The 25,171-nt window shown below is 43.9% G+C and overlaps 1 protein-coding gene across 3 annotated transcripts in view; it reads left to right on the forward strand.

The window, feature by feature from the left end:
• Positions 1 to 25,171, forward strand: part of FRMPD1 (FERM and PDZ domain containing 1) — a 92,560-nt gene that overhangs the window by 57,924 nt on the left and 9,465 nt on the right. For 2 of the 3 annotated variants that reach the window (XM_082694814.1, XM_082694813.1), the window contains 10 exons: positions 1,763 to 1,808; positions 8,958 to 9,092; positions 10,834 to 10,941; positions 14,671 to 14,766; positions 18,984 to 19,109; positions 19,959 to 20,078; positions 20,902 to 21,038; positions 22,357 to 22,483; positions 22,626 to 22,721; positions 24,703 to 24,885. In XM_082694814.1, the coding sequence (XP_082550940.1) occupies positions 1,763 to 1,808; positions 8,958 to 9,092; positions 10,834 to 10,941; positions 14,671 to 14,766; positions 18,984 to 19,109; positions 19,959 to 20,078; positions 20,902 to 21,038; positions 22,357 to 22,483; positions 22,626 to 22,721; positions 24,703 to 24,885 (1,174 nt within the window). The remainder of the gene's footprint in view (positions 1 to 1,762; positions 1,809 to 8,957; positions 9,093 to 10,833; positions 10,942 to 14,670; positions 14,767 to 18,983; positions 19,110 to 19,958; positions 20,079 to 20,901; positions 21,039 to 22,356; positions 22,484 to 22,625; positions 22,722 to 24,702; positions 24,886 to 25,171) is intronic. The other variant, XM_082694815.1, reaches the window with a different exon arrangement.

The raw sequence follows: 25,171 nt of genomic DNA on the forward strand, positions 1-25,171 counted from the left end.
ATGGTGATAGAAATCATGATGTTTGGTTTCTCAATTATCAGGTGATTTTCTCTCAAAGATGATCAGTGCTCGCAAATTAAGTTTAGATTTTCAGTGAAGCTAATATTTCTGCCAGGCTAAATCAAACTCTGACTAACAAGCAAAATTATTCTCAGTTTAAAGCTGTAGGCCAGAATGTCGGTGTGCAGGTAACATTGAACCGGGCCTGTTTCCTGAGCACCTGAGCAAGGAGCCCTGTGGGGCCAAGGGACGGCACTCCCCTCACGCCACAGACTGAGAGTATGGACTCGGACTCTTGGGTGCACCTGTGTAGGCTGAGGGCAGACACTGCCTCAAGAGCAGCAGAGGAAAGGGGCTGTAATGGCTACAGATTCCTCCAGCCTTTGGGGAAACTGGGTTTGACAAAACAGAGGAGTCCAGAAGGATTTCAGCTGTACCTTTAGTGCTGGGTAGAATTTGGCCCACAAGAGTGGAGGTGAAGGGTGATCCAAGCATAGAAGTGATAAGCAGGAATTACCAGGTGGGGTCAGTTGGCCTGAGGCACCAGGTGCCTACTAGAGGAAAGTTCTGGGAAGTGAGGCCCACGTGGTGAAGGGTCTGGAGTGCTGACACAGCAAGTTCAGGTGTCAGTCTCTGGGTAGAATAAGGAGGCATTGAGGACTCCTCAGCAGGGCTGTGACTTGATGGGTGCCATAAATCTGTGCTCTCTGTCATACACTGCAGGAATCCCATTTTTTTTTTTAAAGCTTATTTCCCAGGGCCATTGCCACATATAAAGAGAAAAAATCAAGGAAAACATGGCATAACAGCACCTCTCTACTCCCTCCAGATATCTGGGAGACCTGAATGTCCTTTTGAGAGCACTTGGACCTTGGTTTGTTGTGGATTGTCTTGGGAAAGGCCTGTTCTTGTATAAAATGGAAAAGAGACAATCCCTAGACACTTAGAAACCGCAAGTTGATTTTACCCATTTGAGGAAGCAACATACCAGCAGCAGTTGTCCTAAATGTTCATATTGCAAGAAGTCAAATGAAATTATTTGCAAACAGCTTTTCTATGTAGCAGTGGCAAAGGAAAAAGAAAGATGGATTGATTTTTCAGTTCTGTTCTCTAATACAAAATGGAAGTTGGGCCAGCGTCTAGTTGACTTTTCTCACTTTGAGAATATATAAGAGATGATGACAAGACAGAAACGTCTGGTATCTTGATGTATGATTCGACTCATCGCACTGATTTTGTGTGCCCCAACACCACAAGCTGGCTGGCTTTTAGCTGATAGATGTGATCCACATTCATTTATTCAATTTAGTGAAATGTTTAGTCTAAGTTGGCTGAATAGCAAACTAAGTTTTCTGTGTTATTGCTGTTTTCCCATAAAATTTTTTTTTGGACATAAATCTAGCCTAGTGGTCATACCAACTGCATGAGTTCCCCATCATAAAGACTAAATTAAATCTAAGTGACTTAACTAAGTGGCTGTAGGTATAGACTAGATGGTAGAGGCAGGTGTCTGAAGAGTCCCTCGCGGTCGGGGGTGGGCTCTCTGAGACCGCTTCAGCTCCTCTGCGGACCCTTGCTTCCCTCTCATCTTTCTCAATGTTGCTGAGCCAAAGAAGCTGAAGCAAATTAGGCTGCTTTGTAATTCTGCCAGTCTTTTTGACCCTGACATACACACACACACATTATTATTATTATTATTATCATCATCATCATCATCTACAGTCATGAAATGGTTTTATTTTTATTCTTTTTTTTTTTTCAGGGAAGCTGAAGACTCTCTTTCAATCACAGTTGTTCGCTGCACGTCGGTAAATCTCTTTCTATGTCTGTTAGTTTTACCTTTCTCAGCCCCAGGGCCCCAAATCCCCAGTAGGATATCACTCAGAGCATAAACAGGAAAGGCAAGTGGCAGAAGGGACAGCAGCCAGGCAGCAAGTGGGTGGGCAGTCACTGTTGCCTGAAGATAGCCAATGTGTCGGTGCTATGGAGGACAGACAGGTATGGGTCAGCCCAGGCTTCCAGAACTTTTGGTGCAGCCAAGGAGACAGATCTAGACTTATGCAGAGTGGGACGATGACAAGGGCACTGTACTGCAAGCGTTAAGATAAGTTTGTATTATGACTTTGGGCAAGTCATTAACTTTCAATTTTCATTTCTGTAAGACAGTGATGATGGCAATAATTGTCTTGTCTCTCTAATGGGTTATTTTGAGGACCAAGTGAGTTGTTGGATGTGAGTGTCTTATCAGCCCTGAGTTCATCACAAGGCAAGGTGTGGCATGGATGGTGTGCTGGGAGGAAATGGCAATCCTAAAATCCACAGGCAAAGGAGCCCTTTCTCTGTGATACAGGGAAAAGTATATAATCAAGTCCTAAGAGAAAGAACTACCAAGGAGAAAGCGTTGACAGAAAATTCTCATTCTGAGAGACTTTTTAATTCATACCTCTTAGCCTTGGCCAAGTAAAGATAAAAAAAAAATAAATAGGGGCATGGAGAATTTTAGTAATGCATTTAATAATCTAATGTAATTGACTACCTACCAGTCTATCAAGAAAACTCAATAAATTCCCCAAATAAGAAACTATATAAGTCACTTTTCCAGAATATAGTGAAATAGAAATTAACAACTACCAAAAACTTAATTAAAACTGTCCAGCCTTCAAGAAGATGTGGTATATATACACAATGGAATACTATGCAGCCATCAAAAGAAATGAAATCTTGCCATTTGCGACAACATGGATGGAACTAGAGCGTATCATGCTTAGCGAAATAAGTCAAGCAGAGAAAGACAACTATCATATGATCTCCCTGATATGAGGAAGTGGTAATGCAACATGGGGGCTTAAGTGGGTAGAAGAAGAATCAATGAAACAAGATGGAATTGGGAGGGAGACAAACCATAAGTGACTCTTAATCTCACAAAACAAACTGAGGGTTGCTGGGGGGAGGGGGTTTGGGAGAAGGGGGTGGGATTACGGACATTGGGGAGGGTATGTGCTTTGGTGAGTGCTGTGAAGTGTGTAAACCTGGTGATTCACAGACCTGTACCCCTGGGGATAAAAATATATGTTTATAAAAAAAAAAAAAAAAAAAAAAAAAAAAAAAAAAAAAACTGTCCAGCCTTTTGGAAATAAAAATGCAATCTCCCAAGCAAAGATGGGGTCAGACAGAAAAGCAAAACTGCCATTATAGACTAGTTAGAAGAAAATTTAAAATTAGAAGTGTGCTCTTTAAAAATTATGTGCAGTCAATGCTATACTCAAGAGTAAAATGTATAGCCTTAGGTGATTTTATTATTGAATAAGGAAGTAGATCAGGTGAATATTTAGTGCATGAAGTTGGAAGAAAAGACTATAAAACAAACATAAGGCAGAATAAGGAAAATGAGAGAAATCAAAATCTAAATGATACTTTGGAAAACAAAAATTAAAAATTTGATAAATAAATCCTAATCGGTTCATTAAGGGAAAAAATAAGAAAAAAGGAAATCTGCAAGGAAAAGAAATAGGTGGACCATATGTGAAAGAAAGTAGAATATTATGAAGGATGTAAACATTTTTTAAAAATATAGAAAGAGAAACATACCATGTTCTTTGGTGGGAAGACTGTTATGAATACATTGGTTATTCTCATATTAAGGTATATTCTTACTGCAAATTCAAACTCCCAATGGAACTTGTATTTGGACTTTGGCAAAGTTTATTGAAGTGAGAATTATCAAGAAAATATTTTTTTAAAAGATTTTATTTATTTATTTGACAGAGAGAGAGCGAGAGAGCACAAGCAGGGGGAATAGCAGGGAGAGGGAGAGGGAGAGGGAGAAGCAGGCTCCCTCCTGAGCAGAGAGTCTGACTCCGGGCTGGTTCCCAGGACCCCAGGATCATGACCCAAGCTGAAGGCAGATGTTTAACCAACTGAACCACCCAGACATCCCTTATCAAGGGAAAAAAAGGGGGGTAATGGGGTGCCTGGGTGGTTCAGTCAGTTAAGTGGTTGACTCTTGATTTCAGCTCAGTTCGTGATCTCAGGGTGGTAGGCTCAAGGCCCTGTGTTCAGTGGGAGAGTCTGCCTGAGGATTCTCTCTTTCCCTCTCCCCCTCCCCCCTCACTCTCTTTCTCAAATGAATAAATCTTTATAAAATAAAAAGATTTAAATTTAAAAATTTTTAAAAAGAATAATGAGGATGGCCCTGGTATAACCCTTTTTAAAACTAATAAAGCTAAAATAATTACAACAGTATGATATTGATGAAATGGTTGGACATGTCAGTGTAATCAAATAGAAAGTCCTAGAATAGATACATATATAAGAATATAGTATGTGAGGGGCACCAGGGTGGCTCCATTAGTTAAGTGGTTAAGCATCTGCCTTGGGCTCAGGTTATGATCCCCGGGTCCTGAGATCAAGCCCTGCATTGGGCTCCCTTCCCTCCGCCCCTGCTGTTCCCCCTGGTTTTACTCCCTCTTTCTCTATCAAATAAATAAATTAAAAAAAAAAAGAATTTAGTTTGTGAAAAATATGGCATCCCAAATGACTGGAAGAAAAGATAATTATTCACAAAATCATTCTAGGATATTTCTTTAAATATTTGAAAAAAATAGTCTCATCACACCATTTGATGTAATAATAATTGCCTATAAAAAAAAAAACATTAAAATGGGGCCCCTGGGTGGCTAGTGGGTTAAACCTCTGCCTTCAGCTCAGGTCATGGTCTCAGGGTCTTGGGATCAAGCCCCACATTGGGCTCTCTGCTCAGCGGGGAGCCTGCTTCCCCCCTCCCTCTGCCTGCCTCTCTGCCTACTTGTAATTTCTCTCTCTTTCTGTCAAATAAATAAATCTTAAAAAAAATTTGTTGAAAAAACATTAAAACGTAAGCAATATGGATGAGTGTCTATCTGGCCATTGGTTATGGAAAGAATTCCTAACTATTGAGGGAGTGGGAAGAAGCACAATGAACAGCTATTTGAGTATGTGAAAAATTACATTTCTCTGGTCTAAAAAGTTCAAAACACTAAAAAAGCAAGGAAACTGCAGTCTCTTCTCATTGTTGACAAGTACAGTTTTTTGTTTTTATTTCTTGGAAATAAAATAGGGAAAAAACCCACCTAAGTAGGATTAAGATGTTTGACATAAATATGACAGACCAAATGTTTTATGGACAAATAAATGGAGATTCTTCTGAACAGCATTTGTCTATGAAATAATGTGAAACCAGTGTATAAAAAACAGTATACTGAAAGCTAATTAGTATAAATGGTGGTGCAGGTGGTAAGAGTTTTTTTATTAAAAAAAAGAGATTCTTGGGGCATCTGGGTGGCTCAGTGGATTGAGCCGCTGCCTTCGGCTCGGGTCATGATCTCGGGGTCCTGGGATCGAGTCCCGCATCGGGCTCTCTGCTCAGCGGGGAGCTTGCTTCCCTCTCTCTCTCTCTCTGGCTGCCTCTCTGTCTACTTATGATTTCTCTCTGTCAAATAAATAAATTTTTTTAAAAAAAAAAGAGAGATTCTTTTTATATAGTTGATCAGTATCTCTATGGAGAACATCTTAATCTTAATCTTAATTAGGTGGGTTTTTCCTCTGCTGTTTTCAAGAAATGAAAGCAAAACACTTGTTAAGTAAATAAGAGGGAAACAACTTAGGGTTGCATCCTTTTAAAAATGAAAAGCGTAGAGAGAGGACAATTAACATGTTCCAGAAGGACTCTGGAGATTCCTTCGAGGTTCCCAAGCAGAGGAGGGTGTGAATGTTGTGCTCCAGGGGTCCTGGGAGGGAAGCTGATATTGGCCCATGGCCTGAGAAATGGCCTGAGTGTTGTCCAGCCCACTCAGGCCTCTCATCAGGAGTTACATGATCATAAGGCGAGTGATCATTTATGTCTTACGTCAACAAGGATGCCCATCTTTGCCATCACAGGTTCTTAGAGTTCTCAAATGGCTTCAAATTGATTAAGAAATTAAAATCCAAAATTGGGGGGATGGGGCTTGGCTGACTCACTCAGTAGAGTGTGAGACTCTTGATCTCAGGGTTGTGAGTTTGAACTCCATGCTGGGAATAGAGATTACTTTAAAAAATCTTCAAAAAGTTGGGGTGCCTGGGGCACCTGGGTGGCTCAAATGGGTTAAAGCTTCTGCCTTCGGCTCAGGTCATAATCCCAGTGTCCTGGGATTGAGCCCCACATCAGGCTTTGTGCTCAGCAGGGAGCCTGCTTCCCTTCCTTTCTCTCTGCCTGCCTCTCTGCCTACTTGTCATCTCTGACTGTCAAATAAATAAATAAAATTTAAAAAAAAAGTTGGGGTTCCTGGATGCCTCAGTCTGTTAATTGTCTTTGTTAATTGCCTTTGGCTCAGGTCTTGATCCCAGGGTCCTGGGATCAAGCCCCGCATCAGTCTCCCTGCTCAGTGTGGAGCCCACTTCTCCCTCTGTCTGCCACTCCACCTGCTTGCGCACTGTCTCTTTCTTTCAAATAAATAAATAAAATCTTTAAAAAAATAAAACGAAATCCAAAGTTGGAATAGTAATTACTGTTTCTCTAGGACTTAGAATTTTATGGGGAAAAATATATATGTTTAATTGTAGAGAGCTGTATTTATATTCATGATTTATAATGTGTTATTTGTTATATTAATACAATATCTAATTTCTTTTTTTTTAAAGATTTCATTTATTTATTTGACAGACAGAGATCACAAGTAGGCAGAGAGGGCAGGCAGAGAGAGAGAAAGGGAAGCAGGCTCCCCACTGAGCAGAGAGCCCGATGTGGGGCTTGATTCCATGACCCTGGGATCATGACCCAAGCCAAAGGCAGGGTGAGCCACCCAGCACCCCCATATCTAATTTCTTATTAAATCTTCACTGAAAGAAAATCCTAGAAGATAGACATATTTGTTATCCCCTTCTTACAAATAAGGACTCTGTGGCCTCACATGCCCATGGTCACACTTGCTGAAATCAGTGGAACTGGGTTATTTTCCAGGTAGTTAGATTTTGGAACCTATGGTCAATAGCATTATGCTAGTCCACCTCCTTGATCCTGTTGTCTTTATTTTTTTATTTGTTTTTTAAGGGTGGGGGGGCAGAGAGTGGGCGAGAGAGAGAATCTTAAGCAGACTCCATACCCAGGAGCCCGGAGCCCAACATGGGGCTCAGTCTCATGACCCTGAGATCACAACCTGAGCCAAAACCAAGAGTCTGAGGCTTAGCTGACTGAGCCACCCAGGCGCCCCGATCCTGCTGTCTTTATGAATTGACATTGGCTAGTCTACAGCAGAGAATGGTAAAAAAGATATAGAACTTTTCAGCTTGTCCTTTTCGGTGTCCTTTTAAGCATTAACTCTTAATTCAGCAAAAACATGCACAGAGAAAGTCTTTATCAGCTCAGGTATTCTACTCTCTGACGGATTAATTTAAAACCCAGGGAGCATCTAAATATCCTAGAATAATGAGGACCTCATATTCTTTAAAGTGTCTCTTTTTAATATTCAGTGGCCCAAGCAAGTGGTTTGCATTGTCTTTTAGATGCCTACGTACACAGCGAGCAGAGCTCCTATTTGGGTATAAAAGTAGAGGACCCGCGGCGGGGCCTGTGGATTGGGCATTTCTGTGACAGAGTGTGTGTTCTTTCTCGAAGCAGCTAGTTTCTTGGTTGGGTAGTTCCAGATATGAGAGAGACCCTTCTTCCCTGTGATTCCCACCAATTAATGCTCGTCAGGGCAAGTGCACATTGTATGAAATAGATGAGCAAAGGTTTGAAAGAAAGCAGGCTGTGGCCTTCTCTCCAGACTCACTACTGTTCCATCAGCTCTCTTCATCTGTGAAGCCTTCTCTGAGTTCTCACTTCTCTGATAGCTCTCTGCATAGATCCTGGCTGCATGGTGGTCTTCCCAAATGGTGGCACCCAGAAAGGAATACAGTTCCACCTAAGGTCAGCCGATGAGAGTCCCCAGGGAACAGAGAGAGCACGTTTGATATGCATCGAAAATGCTAGCAAGGTCCAAGATGGGGTTAAGATTTTAAGAGGCCCAGTCACGCTGTTGGCTTGGGTGAAATTTGTGGTTGACCGAAAACTGAGGTTTTGGTTCCAAATGAATCACTTCCAAGCCCCCATCCCATGCTGTGCTATTGATTTTTTTTTCCTCAGTGCCACACTTCACCGTAATCCCTGTCAAATCATGTTGCTATGGCCCAGTGTTGTGGCATGCTGAGATTTGACAGTCGGGGAATTACAGAACTGAAGGGTATATTTGTACAGTCATCAGCTGTACTCATTCTCCCTTCCTGTCAGGATCCACCTCTTCCCACGCCTCCCCTACTTCCTCCATTACCCGGCCAATTGATTTTCTATAGTCTGATCCAGCTCTGGGTCTCACTCTTGCAGGATTGCTGTCCCCAAGGCAAGAGAGAATAGTAATTGCCCCCTCCTTCCACTCCCCGCCATGGATTCTTTTTCTCTCTGCATCTCTCCCTGTTCTGCCCCTGGTTTCTCATTCCTTTGAGTCTTTCTCCATCTCTCCCTGTTCTGCCCCTGGTTTCTCTTTACTTTGAATGACAGTTGTACCTGTCACTTTGACCCCTCACTTTACTCTGTTCCCTTCAGCTCTTGACAGCCCTGCTCTCTTATACCCTCTCGATGCTTGTTGTTAGTGATATTTTGGCCTCTGGCCCTTAGCAGCCCCTGCCCCTCAATTTTTCCATACACCTGTTTTAGATATCTAGTTCATTTATCTTGCCTCCCAAATTTCTGCTGCCTGATGATCTGATGATACCTTGTAGCTCTGTATCATTCACTGGTTTGGTAAATACACGTTCTCTGACCTCATCCAAGCCATTGCTAACCATCATTGTTGGACACTGAGCCAAAGGGAGCCTGAGTTCCTGAGTTAAATCAGGACAATTTTGAGCATAGTTCAACTAGTTTTGAATCCTCCTAATGGCTCTGCATCTGGCCTTCTCCACAGGGGGATTATAGGAGACCTTATCAAATACTTTGCAAGAATGAAGGAATACTACTATATCCCCAGGACCCTGCCTTACCAATCTGGAATCCCATCTTCAAAAGAAAAATGAACTCGGTTGGCTCTGACTTATTCTTGGTAACTTCATATTGGTTATTAGTGATCAATGACTAAAAGCTCTCTGACCACCTTTTATCTTGAATTCTGCCAAGTAATAATGACAAGCTTACCAATATGTGTTTTCCTTAATCTTCCATGTTCATTTTCTGGGAAACTTGATACTTGATTATCTTTAGTCTCCTGATATTTCTTCCATTTTCTTTTCTGTGGATGATACCAACTGTTGTGTGTGATAGTCTAGGGGCCCCTAGATTCACTGGCATAGATGTCTTGAACTCATTCAAAGCATTTGATAATTTTATCACCAATTTTTGGTTGTAAATTTCTTTTTCCCCTTATTGCTTCTATTTCTTCTAACTGGAAAATCATTCTGCTTGAAGAAGAAAGCAAGCTGATGTTAAGTAATTTTTGAAGTTGAGAGATTACGATATAGGTATACCTCTTCCCTGGGAACATTGTTATTTCCCCTTCTCTTTTTACTAAATTTTTAAAAAGCAAACTATGTATTTGAGATACTGAATCATAGTCGTGAACCCTGTTACACCAAGGCTCTAGTTACCTGTGAGATCAAATTTATCTTGCATTAAGAATTCAAGGTCACTTCTGGGGCACCTGGGTGGCTCAGTGGGTTAAGGCCTCTGCCTTCTGCTCAGGTCATGATCCTGGGATCAAGCCCCGTGTTGGGCTCTCTGCTCAATGGGGAGCATGCTTCCTCTTCTCTCTCTCTCTGCCTGCCTCTCTGCCTACTTGTGATCTCTATTTGTTAAATAAATAAATAAAATCTTAAAAAAAAGAAAGAATTCAAGGTCACTTCTTTACTTCAGGTGCTTAATGGCATTGGTCTGTTGATATATGAGGCCATGAGCATGGTTTCCTATAGTTTCTCTGACTGTTGTTATATCTCTTTTATGTCAGCTACATAAAATGTGGTCCAGCGCTCCATCTTGAGACTCTTAACACATGTCCCTTTCTAGAGCCTGGCCTAAAGGACTACCCAGACCAAGAAATGGAGCATGCCAGGCTGGGAATAACATCAGGATTCATATCATAACATATCAGGATCCAGGAAGATCACATGGATGGTCTAGATCATGCAAGCTGCTGTTCACTGTGTCACAATGTAACCTCCTACAGTCTAGGCTAGGGGCTTCATCACATACTCATACCAACCTGTGATGACTCTTTCTACCTCTGGGGAAAGAGGGTACCACCGAAAAGAAGAGAAGGGCAAAGAGCAGCCAAGGATAAATCACAGGGGCCAGAGCTTCGGGGAGCCCTGGAGTTATTTGGATCCAACTCTCCCATGGTACATTGGAAAACTAAAGGCTGGAGAGGAGCGATGACTTGGCCAAAGTCACACAGAGTTATTTTGTTTTGTTTCATACACACACAAACACACACACACATACACACACACCTGGTTTACCTCTCTAAGAATTTGTGTTTGAGGTAGTTCTCACAACTGCTGAGTAGCAGAACTCGGGTCTTCTTGTTCATAAGCCAGTTTTTGTCTTTGTCGTACACAACCATACTGACTTGCTACCGTACCGAGTCCTCGACCGTTCTCAGACACATCAGAACATTGTCTGGGTTGGGATCATCTAGGGGATGATTAGCGGGATGCTGTCCTTCTCTGTCGGTTTTAACGGAGGCCTCAACAGCTGTCAAGGTTGGTGCTTTCGTTTTTAAGAGGTGAGAAGGTGTGTCATGGCTTTTATAGAAGTCCGGTTCTAAAATGTGTCATGGTAATGTTTTGCAGGGAGTCCCCAAGTCATCCTTCCTGACTGAGGAGAAGAGAGCCAGGCTAAAGACCAACCCCGTGAAGGTGCATTTCGCGGAAGAAGTGCTTGTCAGTGGACACAGCCAGGTGCGTCTCTAGTCAGGGCCTTGAAATCACTCTCCATGAAGCTGGTGAGCCACCTCTTGGCACCAATCTCTTTGAGACTCTGTATTCTTGCAGCACAGAGGGGATACCGAGGGAGTGTGGTAGGTTTGCTAGAGGCTCTGAGCGCTCTCGGTAAGGTGCCTACAGACTGTGGACAGGGAGAGCCAGGGAGAGAAGCATGGGGTGTGGCTGTCTGTTATTCTGGGACTCCATTCTCTTGCCCATGAAATGCCAACAAGTTCTAAATGCTAATTTCTCATTTTGAACCTTCAAACCTAGTATTCCCCCTGTATCAATAGTAGTGGTGGGAGTGGTGCAGACTGGCTTTTTTCTCCAGATGAACCCAGTATGTGTTGAACTTCTGTTATATGAACCTGAACTTTTGGGGCATATAATCCTTAGCCATCACGATACCCAGCAAGGGAGGTATTTTAATACACGAGGAAGCAGAGGTTTAAGAGAATTAACCTCTGAGATCATACACAAGAGAATCTGTAAGCCAAGTCTGTGTGACTTCAGTTCTTTTATTTTTCACTGGAACACACTGTCTAGTCCTTTTTGATATGGAGACATCCAAGATTGGGGGTTCAGAGGACAAATTTGTAAAGGAAAAGTATTGGCAAGAGTTTGATATTTTTAATGTGGACTGTTGGATTAAAGACTCACTTATTCATAGTTTATACATTTTCTTCCCAATGGTCTGAAGCTATTGCCATTCAGCACTGAACAATCAATGCTAGACTTTGAAGCTCTCAAGTCAGAGCTTGTCCTTATCTGGTCTTCTCGCTATAGACACCAGCAGATGGGGCATTGTGGCCATTTTAACAAAGGGCCCAGAGTTCTTATTTTCTACCTCGCCTGCTACTTAACACACCTGACCTTCATTAGACCTGAGAGTGGAAGGTGGATTTGTTCATGAAGGGGCCAGTGGGATGCCTAATGTGTTAGAAAAGACCAAGACCCTGTCACCCAGCCATGTTTGTTTCTGTGTGTCCATGTTTGTGGAAATGTGTTGAACCTCTATAGCAAATTAAATTTAGATGCCATGTGTGTTTTTCGGAGTAATACACAGTGACAAGAAGTGGGGCTAGAACCAAATCACAGGACAGGTAGAGAATAAGAGTTCTGCAAACATGAACCCCATCACTAGGATCCTCTCTTAAAATGGCTGCCATCCCCCACTCACTGGTATTGTGAGAAGACCAGGTGAGGACACGCTTTGACCTGAACTGGCTACAAAATCTGTTTCAGAGTTTTTGTAGGGGTGAGAGTTTAGAGAAAGAGGCTTCTAAAAAGGTATCTCTGGGGAGACTTGTGGGTCAGAGCACCAAGTCTCTGTATCAGCCACATAAGGCAGAGACAACAAAACCAGTGAGATACCTATTAAAAAGTGATATACCTATTCAAAAGTGATAATATTGAGGCAGCTCAGTGGCTCAGTTGGTTAAGTGTCCAACTCTTGGTTTCAGCTCAGGTCATGATCTCAGGGCCCTGGGATCAGTCTGCCTTAGGTTCTGTCCGCAGTCAGCAGGGAGCCTGTTGGAGACTGTCTCTCTCCCTCTGCCCTGCCCACATGTACTCTTTCTCTCTCTGAAATAAATAAATAATCTTTTAAAAAAATAAATAGAAGAAGATAAAATCTGTTGCTAACCTTTTCCCCTGAAAGCAGGATAAGGCCCCAGAAGAATTTAAAATAATAAGCTAACATTTGCAAAATGCTTGACTTTGCTAACAGTTAAAGAAATGCGAAGGGAGACATGAAAGGTGCCGCTTTACACTTAGTAGATGAGCACAAATAAAGAAAACAAATGGAAGGCCTGATGCTGACCAAGTAGCCACAGTCATGTACTAGTTGGTGGCTTCATCAGTTGGTTTCATATCGGAGGGAAAAGGCAAACATAGTGAATGCCATAAAAATGTGGTCCAAGGATCACATTCCTATTAATTTAGTCTATAAAATAATTTAAATGCAAAAATCCCTGTGCTCAAAGATATCTATGGTACTGCTATTTAGAAAAGAAAAAAAAATTTTTTGAAAAGAATGCTCGAGGTCTAGGGCCAAAGAAGGCTTAAATCCATTCTGATATTTCAAACCGATAGAACATTAGAAGTCCATTAAAATCACAAACATGAAACCCCCAGGAAAAAGTGGAAGAAATACGTATCGAGTAAAAAATGAAGATAGAAATCATGTGTGCTCTATTATGGCCACTCTCTAAAAACGATTTACGGGTACAGATAAAGATTGGAAGAAGCCTTAGAGAAAAGTAAATAGTGGTAGTTATGTGATGCTGCTGTGGTTGTATTTTTTTTGGAAGCCCCAAATCGTGAAGTCCCATGGAAGAAGTTTTGCCCTTGGGAAATCCAAAGATGAAGGTCATTCTAAACACTGGAAAGTGGATAAGCGAGAGGAGAATAGAGAGCAAGCAGTTTGCGGTCCCCCATTCCGGATGGCGAAGCCACACTGCAATCCGAACATACCCCCCTTTCTGCCAAAAAACTACTGTGTTTTTTCTTTTTTCTTTTTTTTTTTTTTAAAGATTTTATTTATTTATTTGAAAGAGAGACAGTGAGAGAGAACATGAGCGAGGAGAAGGTCAGAGGGAGAAGCAGACTCCCCATGGAGCTGGGAGCCCGATGTGGGACTCGATCCCCGGACTCCAGGATCATGACCTGAGCCGAAGGCAGTCGTCCAACCAACTGAGCCACCCAGGCGTCCCTACTGTGTTTTTTCTTAAGTTATAGAGTGATGAGTGTGAATCTTACCAAAAGGATACGAGTGACCTTGCAGTTAGAAGATACAAAATTCTCATCCGAGGCGGATTGTCATATTTTTTACAAAAATCTGATAGGCTTCTCTACCCAGGTGGGCTTTATACCCAAAGTCTTTGCAGAGATTAAAGCTGGAGTTAGTTTTAGCTCAAATCTTGGGACTCTAGAATGGCTTTCTCACTGATTCTGGAGGATACCAACCCCAGGGCCCTCTTGATTTGCAGCTAAATACGAAGGGGTCACTTTTATGAGGCCCAGCCTTGGGGGGATTCTCTAATCCCAAAGGGAGCATTCTCTTGCCTTGCCCAGGAATTCTGGCTGGCCTGGGGTTACCTATTACAGATCAGTCCTGTGCCCACTTTCCAAAAAACCCCCCAAAAAGTGGCAGAATCCCTTAGGAGAATCCACAAGTCTGGGGTGATGGTGGGGACACATGAAGGTGGGAGTGGTCCCCTGCTCTTTGGTGATGCTTCACTACAGGGGTACAGCAGGAAAATGGGGATGGCTGTGAAGGAGCTTCCCACCCCGCTCAGCCCCCTGCCCAGCCCCACCAGGAAAGGTGCTCTGGGGAGAGCATGTGTGCTTGTCATCTGACTTACTAAATTATATCCCATGAGGGTAGACACCAGAGGAATTGAAGTGGCTGCCTATGGTTGTGAGACCTCATAAGGGCTCATGCGGTGCCATCAGCATGCTTGTGACAGGGCTCACATCTCTTTTCTGACACTTGGATATCCCTGGAATGTAGCATTCCTGCCTCTGTGTGGTATCAACTGGGTCCATTGGAAAAGTCTCCAGATGGCAAGAATGAAGCCACGACATGGTGAGGAGGTTAGGGAGGATCCTGCTCCCCACCTTGGACGGGGCCAGAGGAGCAGAGGACTTGGCACACCCCAGGAAAGGAAGGGCCAGTTTCAACCCTCCTCTTGTGTTTTCCAGGGTAATTCTCTGCTGTGCATGCCCAACGTGCTCAAGCTGTACTTGGAGAATGGACAGACCAAAGCTTTCAAGTTTGAGGCGAACACAACGGTGAAGGTATTAAGAGTGAACTGGAGTCTCTTTTCTGGGGCGAATTTGGCTCCCAAGACCCCCAGGCACCTTGCCCTGCAGCTGCCTTGGGGTTCCTACAACCATTAAGGTCTGGGTACCTGTAATAAGCCAAGCACTGTGTTATCTCATGAGTCGTACAACTCCCCAGCAAGATGTGTTTTTATCGCCGTCTTCCCGGGGCGGAAATCAGGGCTCAGAAAGATGAAGTAGGCAAGGCCTATGACAACTTGTAAGCCTTCATTCTGCCTTAACCACTGGGCTCATTGCCTCTTGTATGTGACTCCACCTACTACTGAAAAGACTAGTACAGCTAAACACTCAAGCAACATGTCCGAGCAGGCCCGAGCTCCTGCATATTCCGTTCTGGGTTGAAGACTCTTCAGCTTATGTGTAACAGGCTCCTACATGTGAGGAGATGGTCTGGGCTGAGGGTACAGACTAGGTGAAACATGGTCTTGTCTTCTAGAAGCTTGCCGTCTAGTTGAGGGAGGTTGGACACTCAAGGAGCTCCTGAGAGTCCAAGGCAGGATGAAATAAGGGCTGCGAAATAGTAATCCGTCTAGGAGGACTGGAGCCCAGGCCATTTTCTCATAGGAGGAGCAGGAGATGGTGCAGGTTTGCTGGCGAGGGTGCTGAGTGACAGAAAACAGAGTTTGGATTTTATTCACAGAGAGTCAGGAGTTGTACAACAACTTCTGAACAAGTTAGAAGGTGTTAGAGCGAGGCTCCGGCGAAGAGGCAGATAAAGGGGGTTCAGCTAGGCCAGTGCAGCTGTAAGTAATGGACAGTAGCTGAGACACACACAGACACACATTCTCACACACACTCACACACACATATCCCATATGCACACATAAATGCACACAGCCAGTGTCACTCTCTGTCACTTTCCTTTGGCGATTCCCAGAGCTGCTCCAAATACCCAATCCCGTTCTTGGCTCACTGTGACTTAGGAGAAGCCAGAGAAAGCCTCTGTAAACTCTGGAAGCCTTTGCTCAGAGAAGAAAGAGGAGGGAGGAATGGATTTACTAAGTGTTTACTACAGGCCTGCTGTCCAGGTGTCCAAGTGCCCAGGCCTCCTGGGCACTTCCTTGTGGACTATCTAATCTAATGCCCCCAGTAACCTTTTGAAGAGACAAGTGTTAGCTACCATTCTGTAGATGAGAACACAGGCCCAAGAGAGCCTTCACATTGTCAAGGCCAGCTAGCTTCAAACTTGGTCTGTTTCTGAACCCTGCACTGGAGCTTGCCAAACTACCATTCTGCACCAAAATTTTGCAAATAAATTAGACAAGGTTTCTACCTCTGCCATCTTTGATCCAAGTGCGTTGGAATGGAAGGCATGACTTATCGAAAGTGAGTCCCACTTTGGTGGCCAAGAAGACTTTGAGAGGGTTTACAATAAAAGCACACACACAGGGGAATTAGATCCCAGGTGATAGAGTTGGGGAAATGAGCAAGGTTTTAGCTGGTATAATACTGGTTAATTGTACTTATCTGTAGTAACCAAATTTTTATAAATCTTTTAGTTCCTTAAGACAGAGAGGGGTGAGGGAGGATATAAACATCCTGTGGGTCAAAAAAAGGAAAAATCACTGCCTGTTCATAATCAACTTCTCTTCCCTGTCTCCCCTCCATGGGAAGCAAAGTTCTTACAGAGAAAACCCCCTTTATCTAAGTCAAGAAAAATAATATGCCATTCCACCCAATGAACAGTTCTGTTCAGCTGCAAAGCTGACAGTTGCAAAGCTGTCAGGGACATAGCAATATATTATCCAGGGTCATTCCCAAAGGGAGCCCAGAGACTCGGGCTGGGATGGGGGAAAGGGGATAGCTCATAGTGCACTGAGATATGTGCAGTGTGCTCAGAGTCATGAATGTGGGACATGAAATTGGTGTGCTGAGGCCTCAGGGCAGAGAGACCTGCCAGTTGGAGACTAAGGAGAAGCCTCCAGGGAGGCCATCTTGGAAAGAGGGACAGACTGTTGACAGGAATAGGCGTAGCATGGTGTGTGAATACAGCACTCCAGGCATGAGGAATGGCACCAACAGAGACCCAAAGACGGGAACATTTGACAGGAGTAGAGGGCTTGTCCTCTCTGGAAAACAGCATGGAGATTCCTCAAAAAGTTGAAAATAGAGCTACCCTATGACCCAGCAATTGCACTACTGGTTATTTACCCCAAAGATAGAAAGGTAGTGATCTGAGGGGTACGTGTACCCCAGTGTTTAGAGCAGCAATGTCCACAATAGCCAAACTATAGAAAGAGCCCAGATGTCCACTGACAGATGAATGGATAAAAAATATATATATATCTTTTTTATATATGATATATATATATCTTATAAACATATAACATGTCATATGTATATATGTTTTTATATATATGTTTATATATATTTATAATACACAAGTGTGCACGCCCAATGGAATACTACTCAGCCATCAAAAAGGTGAATGCTTAACATTTACATTGATGTGGATGGACCTAGAGGGTTTTATGCCAAGTGAAATAAGTCAATCAGAGAAAGACAATTATCATATAATCTCACTTTTATGTGGAATTCAAGAAACAAAACAGAGGATCACACAGGAATAGAAGAAAAAAATTAAGACGAAATCAGAGAGAGAGACAAACCATAAGAGACCCTTAATCATAGAAGACAGACTGAAGGTTGCTGGAGGGAATGGGGGGTGAAGGGATGCGGTCACTGGGTGATGGACATCAAAGAGGGCATGTGATATAATGAGCACTGGGTATTATATAAGACTGATGAGTCACAGACCTGTACCTCTGAAACTAATAATACATTATACATTAATTAATTGAATTTAAACTTTAAAAAAGGGAAGGGTACCTGTGGCTCAGTTGTTTGAGCGACTGCCTTGGGCTCAGGTCATGATCCCGGACTTCCGGGATCGAGTCCTGCATTGGGCTCCCAACTCCTTGGGGAGTCTGCTTCTCTATCTGACCTTCTCCTCTCTCATGCTCTCTCTCACTGATTCTCTCTCAAGTGAATGAATAAAATCTTTTTTTAAAAAAAGTAATTTTAAAAAGGGGAAAAAAGAGTAGAGGGCTTGTGAGCACATTTATTTGGAAGAGGCAGGAGCAGATCAAATGGGAGAAGTTAATTGGCACCTGGTATCAGAGAGCTTTGGGTATTAAGCTGAGGAGTTTGGATTTGGGTTAGCAGACCATGGGGGTCCCCTATTCTTGAGCAAGGGAGTGCAATTAGTACATAGGCAATCCTAGGCTTAGCAAGTTCCTGTAGATCAGGAGTCAGCATTCTTTTTCTGTAAAGGGTTCGATAGTAAATATTTCAGGGTCTCTGTCACAATTACTCAACTCTGCCACTGTAGCAAATGGACATGCTGTGTTCCCATATGACTTTAATTACAGAAGCAAGCAGTGGGCTGGATCTGACCTGTGGGCTGTGGTGTTCTAACCTCTGCCCTAGATGCAAGGTGGAAGTCAGATGGGTGGCAGTGGTCATTAGGATACCACCCTGCAAAGTGGAGAATTGGGTGAGCTCACACCACAGTAGACATGGGAGCATGGCGAGTGGGACAGAGTCAGGAGATGGGTCTCCATCAAGGCCAGTGCAAAGCAGGCATTCAATAATGTTGAGTTACGGAAGCAGAGAGATTCTTCAGGACATAGTCACTGGTGAGTTATGGAGGATAATAGAACAAGTGGAAAGAGAGGGTTTTGAGAAGCAGGTCACACCTGAAAGTTTGCCATTTACAAAAGCTGTGCTTCTGGCAGGACATCTCTGGTGAGTCTGTGATGATTATTTATTTGAGTGAAAATTTCCTGAACGCCATCAAATGCCGGGCTCTAGAGCACAAGACAGGCAAGATTCATGGTCTCTTCCATGGACCCTGAAGAAAGGCATAAGCCCCCAGGGGGTTGCTTCACCCTTCTAATAACACAAAACAGGATGGCTTTTCTGGTGGTGCTGGAGCCCCGAGGAGAGGAGAGCCATGGGTGGAGGGCCACAAGGGGCGATGAGAAGTCCCACATGTTGCCTATGAAGTTTCGGCTGCCTGCGTTGGCAGTGGACCTGTCAGCACAGGCTTTTTTCTCCCTGGCTGCACTGAGGAGCAGAGAGGAGGTCAAAGAGGTCCTCCCTGTTCTGTGCCTGAGCTTGAGGGCCAGCGTGGCCCTCAGGTGACCCTTGTGCCTCTCTGTGCCTGGCAGGACATCATCCTTACCGTGAAGGAGAAGCTCTCCATCCGCAGCATGGAGTACTTTGCCCTGGCCCTGGAGGAGCAGTACAACATCTCACGGCTGCACCTGCTGCACGAGGAGGAACTCATCCAGCAGGTACACCTGTTCCTCGTGCAGAGATCTGGGCCGGGCCAGAACCCTCGGGGATAGGGCTCAGCACATGCACAGGGTTGACGCACTTTCTCGTGCCCTCACTCAGCCTGGGGATGACAGGGCGAGAATCAGGACGGATTTTCATCTGAGGTATAGGGGGTCCCATTTTGCAGGTGTGGAGACAGTGACTTAGAAAGAGAAGGGTACTTACTGAGGTAACGAAGCCAGTGGCTCCCCATCTTTCTCTTCCAGCTCTGATGATCTTTGAGAAGTCAGGGAACCATCTGTTGCTGGGTCTGAGTCCTTTTTGGAGACTCATCCCCTGAGCAGGACCCTAACAGACAGACAGGGCACAGTCTGTCTGTAGCACTCAGTCTTTCAAACATTCAGTGATTTGTTGTACCAGCTTTTTAACCCTTCTATTCCATTAGCATTAAAAAAGAAAGTCAAATGAAATCCCCAAGACAGTTGAAGTAGAGGAAAAAAAAAAAAAAGGTGTGGTGCATAATATAATACCAATGTATACTAGACTATTATTTGTGGAAAAGAAAATGGTACATGCATGTAGAAGCCTATAAACACAGAGACTGAAAGGGCAGCTAAGAAACTGCAAGCAGATTTCTTTTGGAAAGGGGAGCAGTTTGATGGGGTCAGTGGGAAACTTTACCCTTTTGAGCCTTTTACATTTTATACCCATGGGAAAGTCAGCGGCAAAATTCTGCAGCTGTCTTTGGAGGCACTGAGATTGAAATCTCTGGGGACTTTCATTTTTTTTTTTTTTAAGTTGCTTTGTGGAGTAGCTGTGAGAACAAAGGCAGTTAGAAGATTAACTGTATGGCCCTTACCTTGCAGGTGGTGGAAAGGGAGGAGTCACATGACTACCGCTGCCTCTTCAGGGTGTGTTTTGTTCCCAAGGACCCCCTGGACCTCTTGAAGGAAGACCCTGTGGCCTTTGAATACCTCTATCTGCAGGTGACTGGACCAGCCCTTCCTAAAATAACAGTCGTTGTTCTCAAAGCTGGCACACTGGGTTATTTTGAACATGAGCTTAAGGCAGTGAAGCAATTCCCTGGTAGGGATTATCTGAAGGAGAAGAGGCCTGATCATCCCTCACAAATTTCTCTTTCCCTCACTGAGTTGCTATGTTAGGAGACTTGCTCTGTATTAATGAAATTTAGGCTCAGTCCTCCCTGTGGAGGATACATTTTCTACTACTATTTAGAATTACGGTTTTTATGGCTACAAGGGGACTTAGTGCTTCAAAGTCTTATTTTAGGAATGATGAAACTGAGTCTTGGGAAGGTCACATGATCTGCCTGGGTCATGCGTTTGGTGGCGGAGCCAAAAATTGGTTCCTTGACCCCCAGCTTGGTGTTCCCCCTACTTTGCCTGCTGAGGTGAGATTTATCATGTCGTTTTCATCCTGATGAAGAAGAATCATTTGGGAGGCATTACCGTTTTACAGATGAGGCAACTTACACTAGGTGAATTACCTTGCCCAAAACTTACAGATACGGGGGCAGCAAATAGCATCACTGTGTTATAGTTGTATAGTTGTATTCTATACTGCTGTGTCCTGGTGCCTGCCTTCATATGTTACCTAATTTAAAACTCACAAGACTGCAGAAGATCGATTTGAGTATCCTCGTTTAGCAATGGGAAGACACCAATGTTCAGAGTCTTAGTAAGTTAGCCAAGGTCACACAGCCAGGTCTCAAAGCCTTTCCCTGGAAAGAACTAGGAACACAAACCATCTGTTGTTGTATCCTAATTCCTCTGATGTCATCTCTTCTAGAGCTGCAGCGATGTGCTCCAGGAGCGCTTTGCTGTAGAAATGAAATGTAGCTCTGCACTCCGCCTCGCAGCCCTGCACATCCAGGAGCGGATCTACGCATGCGCTCAGCCACAGAAGATCTCTTTGAAGTACATAGAGTGAGTGGCAGGGGACTTCTAGGTCCCATCAACAGCAGCTGTGTTGCATTTATAACTTGGCTGGCCCCCGGCCAGGATGGCCAGATTCCACAGAAAGCTGACACTCACCTACCTACCCATCTGTCCATTGCCTTTTCATCCATTTCCCACCCCACTGTCTCCGACCCAACCCAGCTTCCCCCCCGGTGTCAGAATCTGGCTGCTCCCTCTGGGGCAGAAGGCAACGGCAGATGGAATGACACAGGATCCCTTTGTAAATTCCCACTTCCTGAGAGAATGTCTTGGGAAATCAGTTGACAGTGTCAGTGTAAAGCTCTTCTGAGGGCAGAAATGCTTTGGAAATTAATTTTGTGTGAGCCTCTTGTGTTGCGTTATATTCCTATTAGGGCAGTTTCAAGTCCTGGGATTCCAACACCTCCTGAGTCTTAGCCTAAATGTTCATTTTGCTCTGGGCATCATCACACAGGTTTGTTAACCCACTCATCCAGTCTCAGCTCTGTCCTGTCTGGACATCAAAATCAATGGGGAATCGTATTTTAAAAATGAAACGGATCCTTGGCCCTGTTCCTGAAATACTGGATCATATCTGTAGGGAGTGGGACCTGAGAATCTATACTTTTAACCAGTTTGTTGGGAATTTTGAGGCTGTTAGCCTGGTGCCATTCTAAAGCATGGCCTCAGGGATTCACAGGTGCTTTGTGTTGCCCCGTGAGAGTGCATGAAACATGTGTGATCATTATTTCTCACACATATTGTAGGAAAAAAAAGACTGAGATCTGTTCTGACTAACAGAATATCTTACCACATTGGGGCACCTGGGTGGCTTAGTTCGATAAGCATCTGCTTTCAGCTCAGCTCATGATCCTGGGGTCCTGGGATCGAGTCCCGCATCAGGCTCCTTGCTCAGCCAGGGAGCCTGTTTCTCCCTCACCCTCTGCCCCTCCTGTTGTGCTCACTCACTTGCTCTTGCTTTCTTTCTCTCTCTTAAATAAATAAATAAAATCTTTAAAAAAAAAACTATCGTACCACACCAAAAGTAATCAGCTCCCAGAAAGATAGGTGGGGTTTAATTCCTGAATAGCTGTGGTTTTTGTGGAGAGAGAGTATGTGTATTAAAGATATATAAATACAAATATATGACATTTATAAATTTTATGTATATTTATACACATATGTATATTCATAGTCTCTATCTTCTGTTGAGAAAGCTCATGATTGCAGTATTCTGGGAACATTCAGTTCCTGAATCAAATGTAATTATGCTTTTCCTTAGAGCCAAGTATACTGTAAAAATGGTGTTTCCAATATCTCATGGCAGGAAGGACTGGGGAATAGAGAACTTTATATCTCCAACTCTACTCCGAAACATGAAAGGCAAGGACATCAAGAAAGCCATTAGCTTCCACATGAAGAGGAACCAGAATTTGCTGGAACCCCGACAGAAGGTAATATCATGGCCTCTGTCGACACCAACCCTACCCCCACCCCCAGCTGTCTGTTGTGAAACCTCAGGGAATGCATTTTCAGTTTGTGTGGATTTTAGGCAAGCAAATAATTCTAACTTAAGTCTTTTTCCCCCTATTTAAGCAACTTATTTCTGCTGCCCAGCTACGTTTAAATTATCTACAGATCCTTGGGGAACTCAAGACATATGGTGGAAAAATCTTTAATGCTACTCTAATGGTACGTATTCTAGAAATGTGGACCCCCTACTCCCATGAGAGACTGTAGAGGTCCTCGATCAGTGTATCTTTTAGCCTAAAACTCCTAAGCACTGTGTTATGTACTAGAGTTTGGGAAGCGAAATACTATGCCATCAGGGAGTGTTTATCGTGCTTGGTGCCAGCCCTGTGACAGATGCTGGGGGAGGCAGAACTCAATAGGACATGATTTCCACCCTCAAACAATGAAACAAAGTACCGAGGCCAAGCAAGGCCATGAGAAAGGCACAGGACAGGTGCTGTGGAGTTTGAAGACAAAGGACAACCCTGCCAGCTTTGGGTTGAGTATGGTGGGGAGAAAGGATTAGGGAAAAGCAGGAATGTTGGCTTCGGCCAGATTTCAGTCTGGTGGAAAGGCATTCTGAGGGAAGGGAAACGTATGCAGCTTACTCTGGAGCTTTGGGTATGTGAAGGTGGAGAGGAAGAATGGGAAATTGTGAAAGAAAGACGAGAATGTTGGATGGACTGGCGGGCTGGGGTCCTGATTGTTCAGAAGGGAAGAATGGAGGGTAGTTCTGAGAAGGGAAAAGAGAAGAAAAAGAGTCCTCCCCTCGGTGCTCCTGCCTCCCCCGGCTTGCTTTTTGGAGCCCCAAAAGCAAGGTCTAGAGTTCTGTGCTTTCCAGTAGTCAGTGACTGGCAGGCTGTGGCTTACCGGGACTCTCCCCCAAGGCATGATCCAGACTGCCCCATAACCCTCCAGCACAAAACCAGAGCAGTTGCCCATTGAAGGGTTTTTTAATATATTAACAAAACTTTTTTTCAGGGTGTATTTGGTATGCTTCTCTGTCATTTACAGTGGTGGGTCAGTTTAATCTGATTGCTGACCTACCACTGTAGACAGAAAAAGAGAATCAATGTTTGGAGAGAAAGGAAGAGCATTAGATAGGGGAGGGGAAAAATAGTTGAGTCTTTGTACAAGTAGGTGATGAAAAGGGGGATAAGAGACTAGATCACAGAAAGCAAGGCTTGAAGGTACAAGAAAAACTTCCATAGATAAATACCGACTCTATTGTCAGGGAACTTAACATGAACATGACATTCAGATACGAATAATTAGAGTGAGAAGTGGCAGCTCAGTGCTGTCAGACCAGTACAGAGGCTGTGGTGTGGGAACAACACAGAGGAAAGGGCCTCTTCTGGCGTGAGGAGACAGATCAAGTGGATGTGTTTCAGAGGCAGTAGATTTTGATGGAGTAGCATCCATTTGATGGAGTAGTTTTTTTTTTTTTTTTAAGATTTTATTTATTTATTTGACAGACGGAAATCACAAGCAGGCAGAGAGGCAGGCAGAGAGAGAGGAGGAAGCAGGCTCCCTGTTGAGCAGAAAGCCCGATGCGGGGCTCGATCCCAGGACTCTGAGATCATGACCTGAGCCGAAGGCAGCAGCTTAACCCACTGAGCCACCCAGGCGCCCCGATGGAGTAGTTTTTGTTTTTTAATATTTCTTATATATTTAACTGAGAGAGAGAGAGCAAGAAGGAGCGGGGGAGAGAGAGAAGCAGACTCCCCACCAAGCAGGGAACCCCAAGTGGGACGTGATCCAAGGACCCTAGGATCATGATCTGAGCTGAAGGGAGACGAATGAACCACCCAGGCCCTTGATAGAAGCTTATAAAGAGGAGTCAGGATTTCAGTAGGGCACAGCATGAACGTGGGCACATAGGTGTGAAAGCACAGGTTATGTTTATGAAACAGGTAACAGTCCCGTGGTTGGGCTTTCTGCTGTGAAGCATCTCGTAGGAGATACACTTAAACTTAATTTAGCTCTAGATGGGGCCCAGATTGGGCCGTTGCTTAGTTTGGTAGTCTAGGGAAGAGGTGGTGAGGGAGGATCCAAAATCAGAATCATGGAGTTTTGCAGAGAGAGGTATCCTGTCTTGCATGTGCAATGTATTTTCACTCACTCGCGAATGCAAACTAATTCCTCTTCCACCTGGATGCAGTTACAGGACAGAGAATCGTACATTGCCCTTCTAGTTGGAGCCAAATACGGGATTAGCCAAATTATCAGTAGCAAACTCAACATCATGTCCACGTTGGCAGAGTTTGCAAACATCAGCCGTGTAGAGCTGACGGAAGAGTCCGAGAAAGTGAGCATGGTCAAAGTCTATCTTCAGGATGTCAAGGTAATGCACGGGGAAGAGATTTTGAATCCAACTTCTGGAATTTGGGGCTCAATTATCCTAGGGTTGTTTATGAGAATATGGATATTAACAAAATCTAATATCCAACATTTGCTGAAGAGGATGAATCATCCGTCCTCTATCATCAAAAGGAAAGTAATGAACAGGGCGCATTTTCCTGGGAAGGTCCTTTAAGGATTTTTCTGGTTTTGGGTTTGGTTTGGTTTGGTTTTGGTGTAAACTGAGCTTGGAACATATACTTTCCTGATGGGCTTAGAAACTTAGATGG

Source organism: Mustela nivalis (assembly GCF_964662115.1).
Source record: "Mustela nivalis genome assembly, chromosome: 13".
Classification (NCBI taxonomy): Eukaryota; Metazoa; Chordata; class Mammalia; order Carnivora; family Mustelidae; genus Mustela; species Mustela nivalis.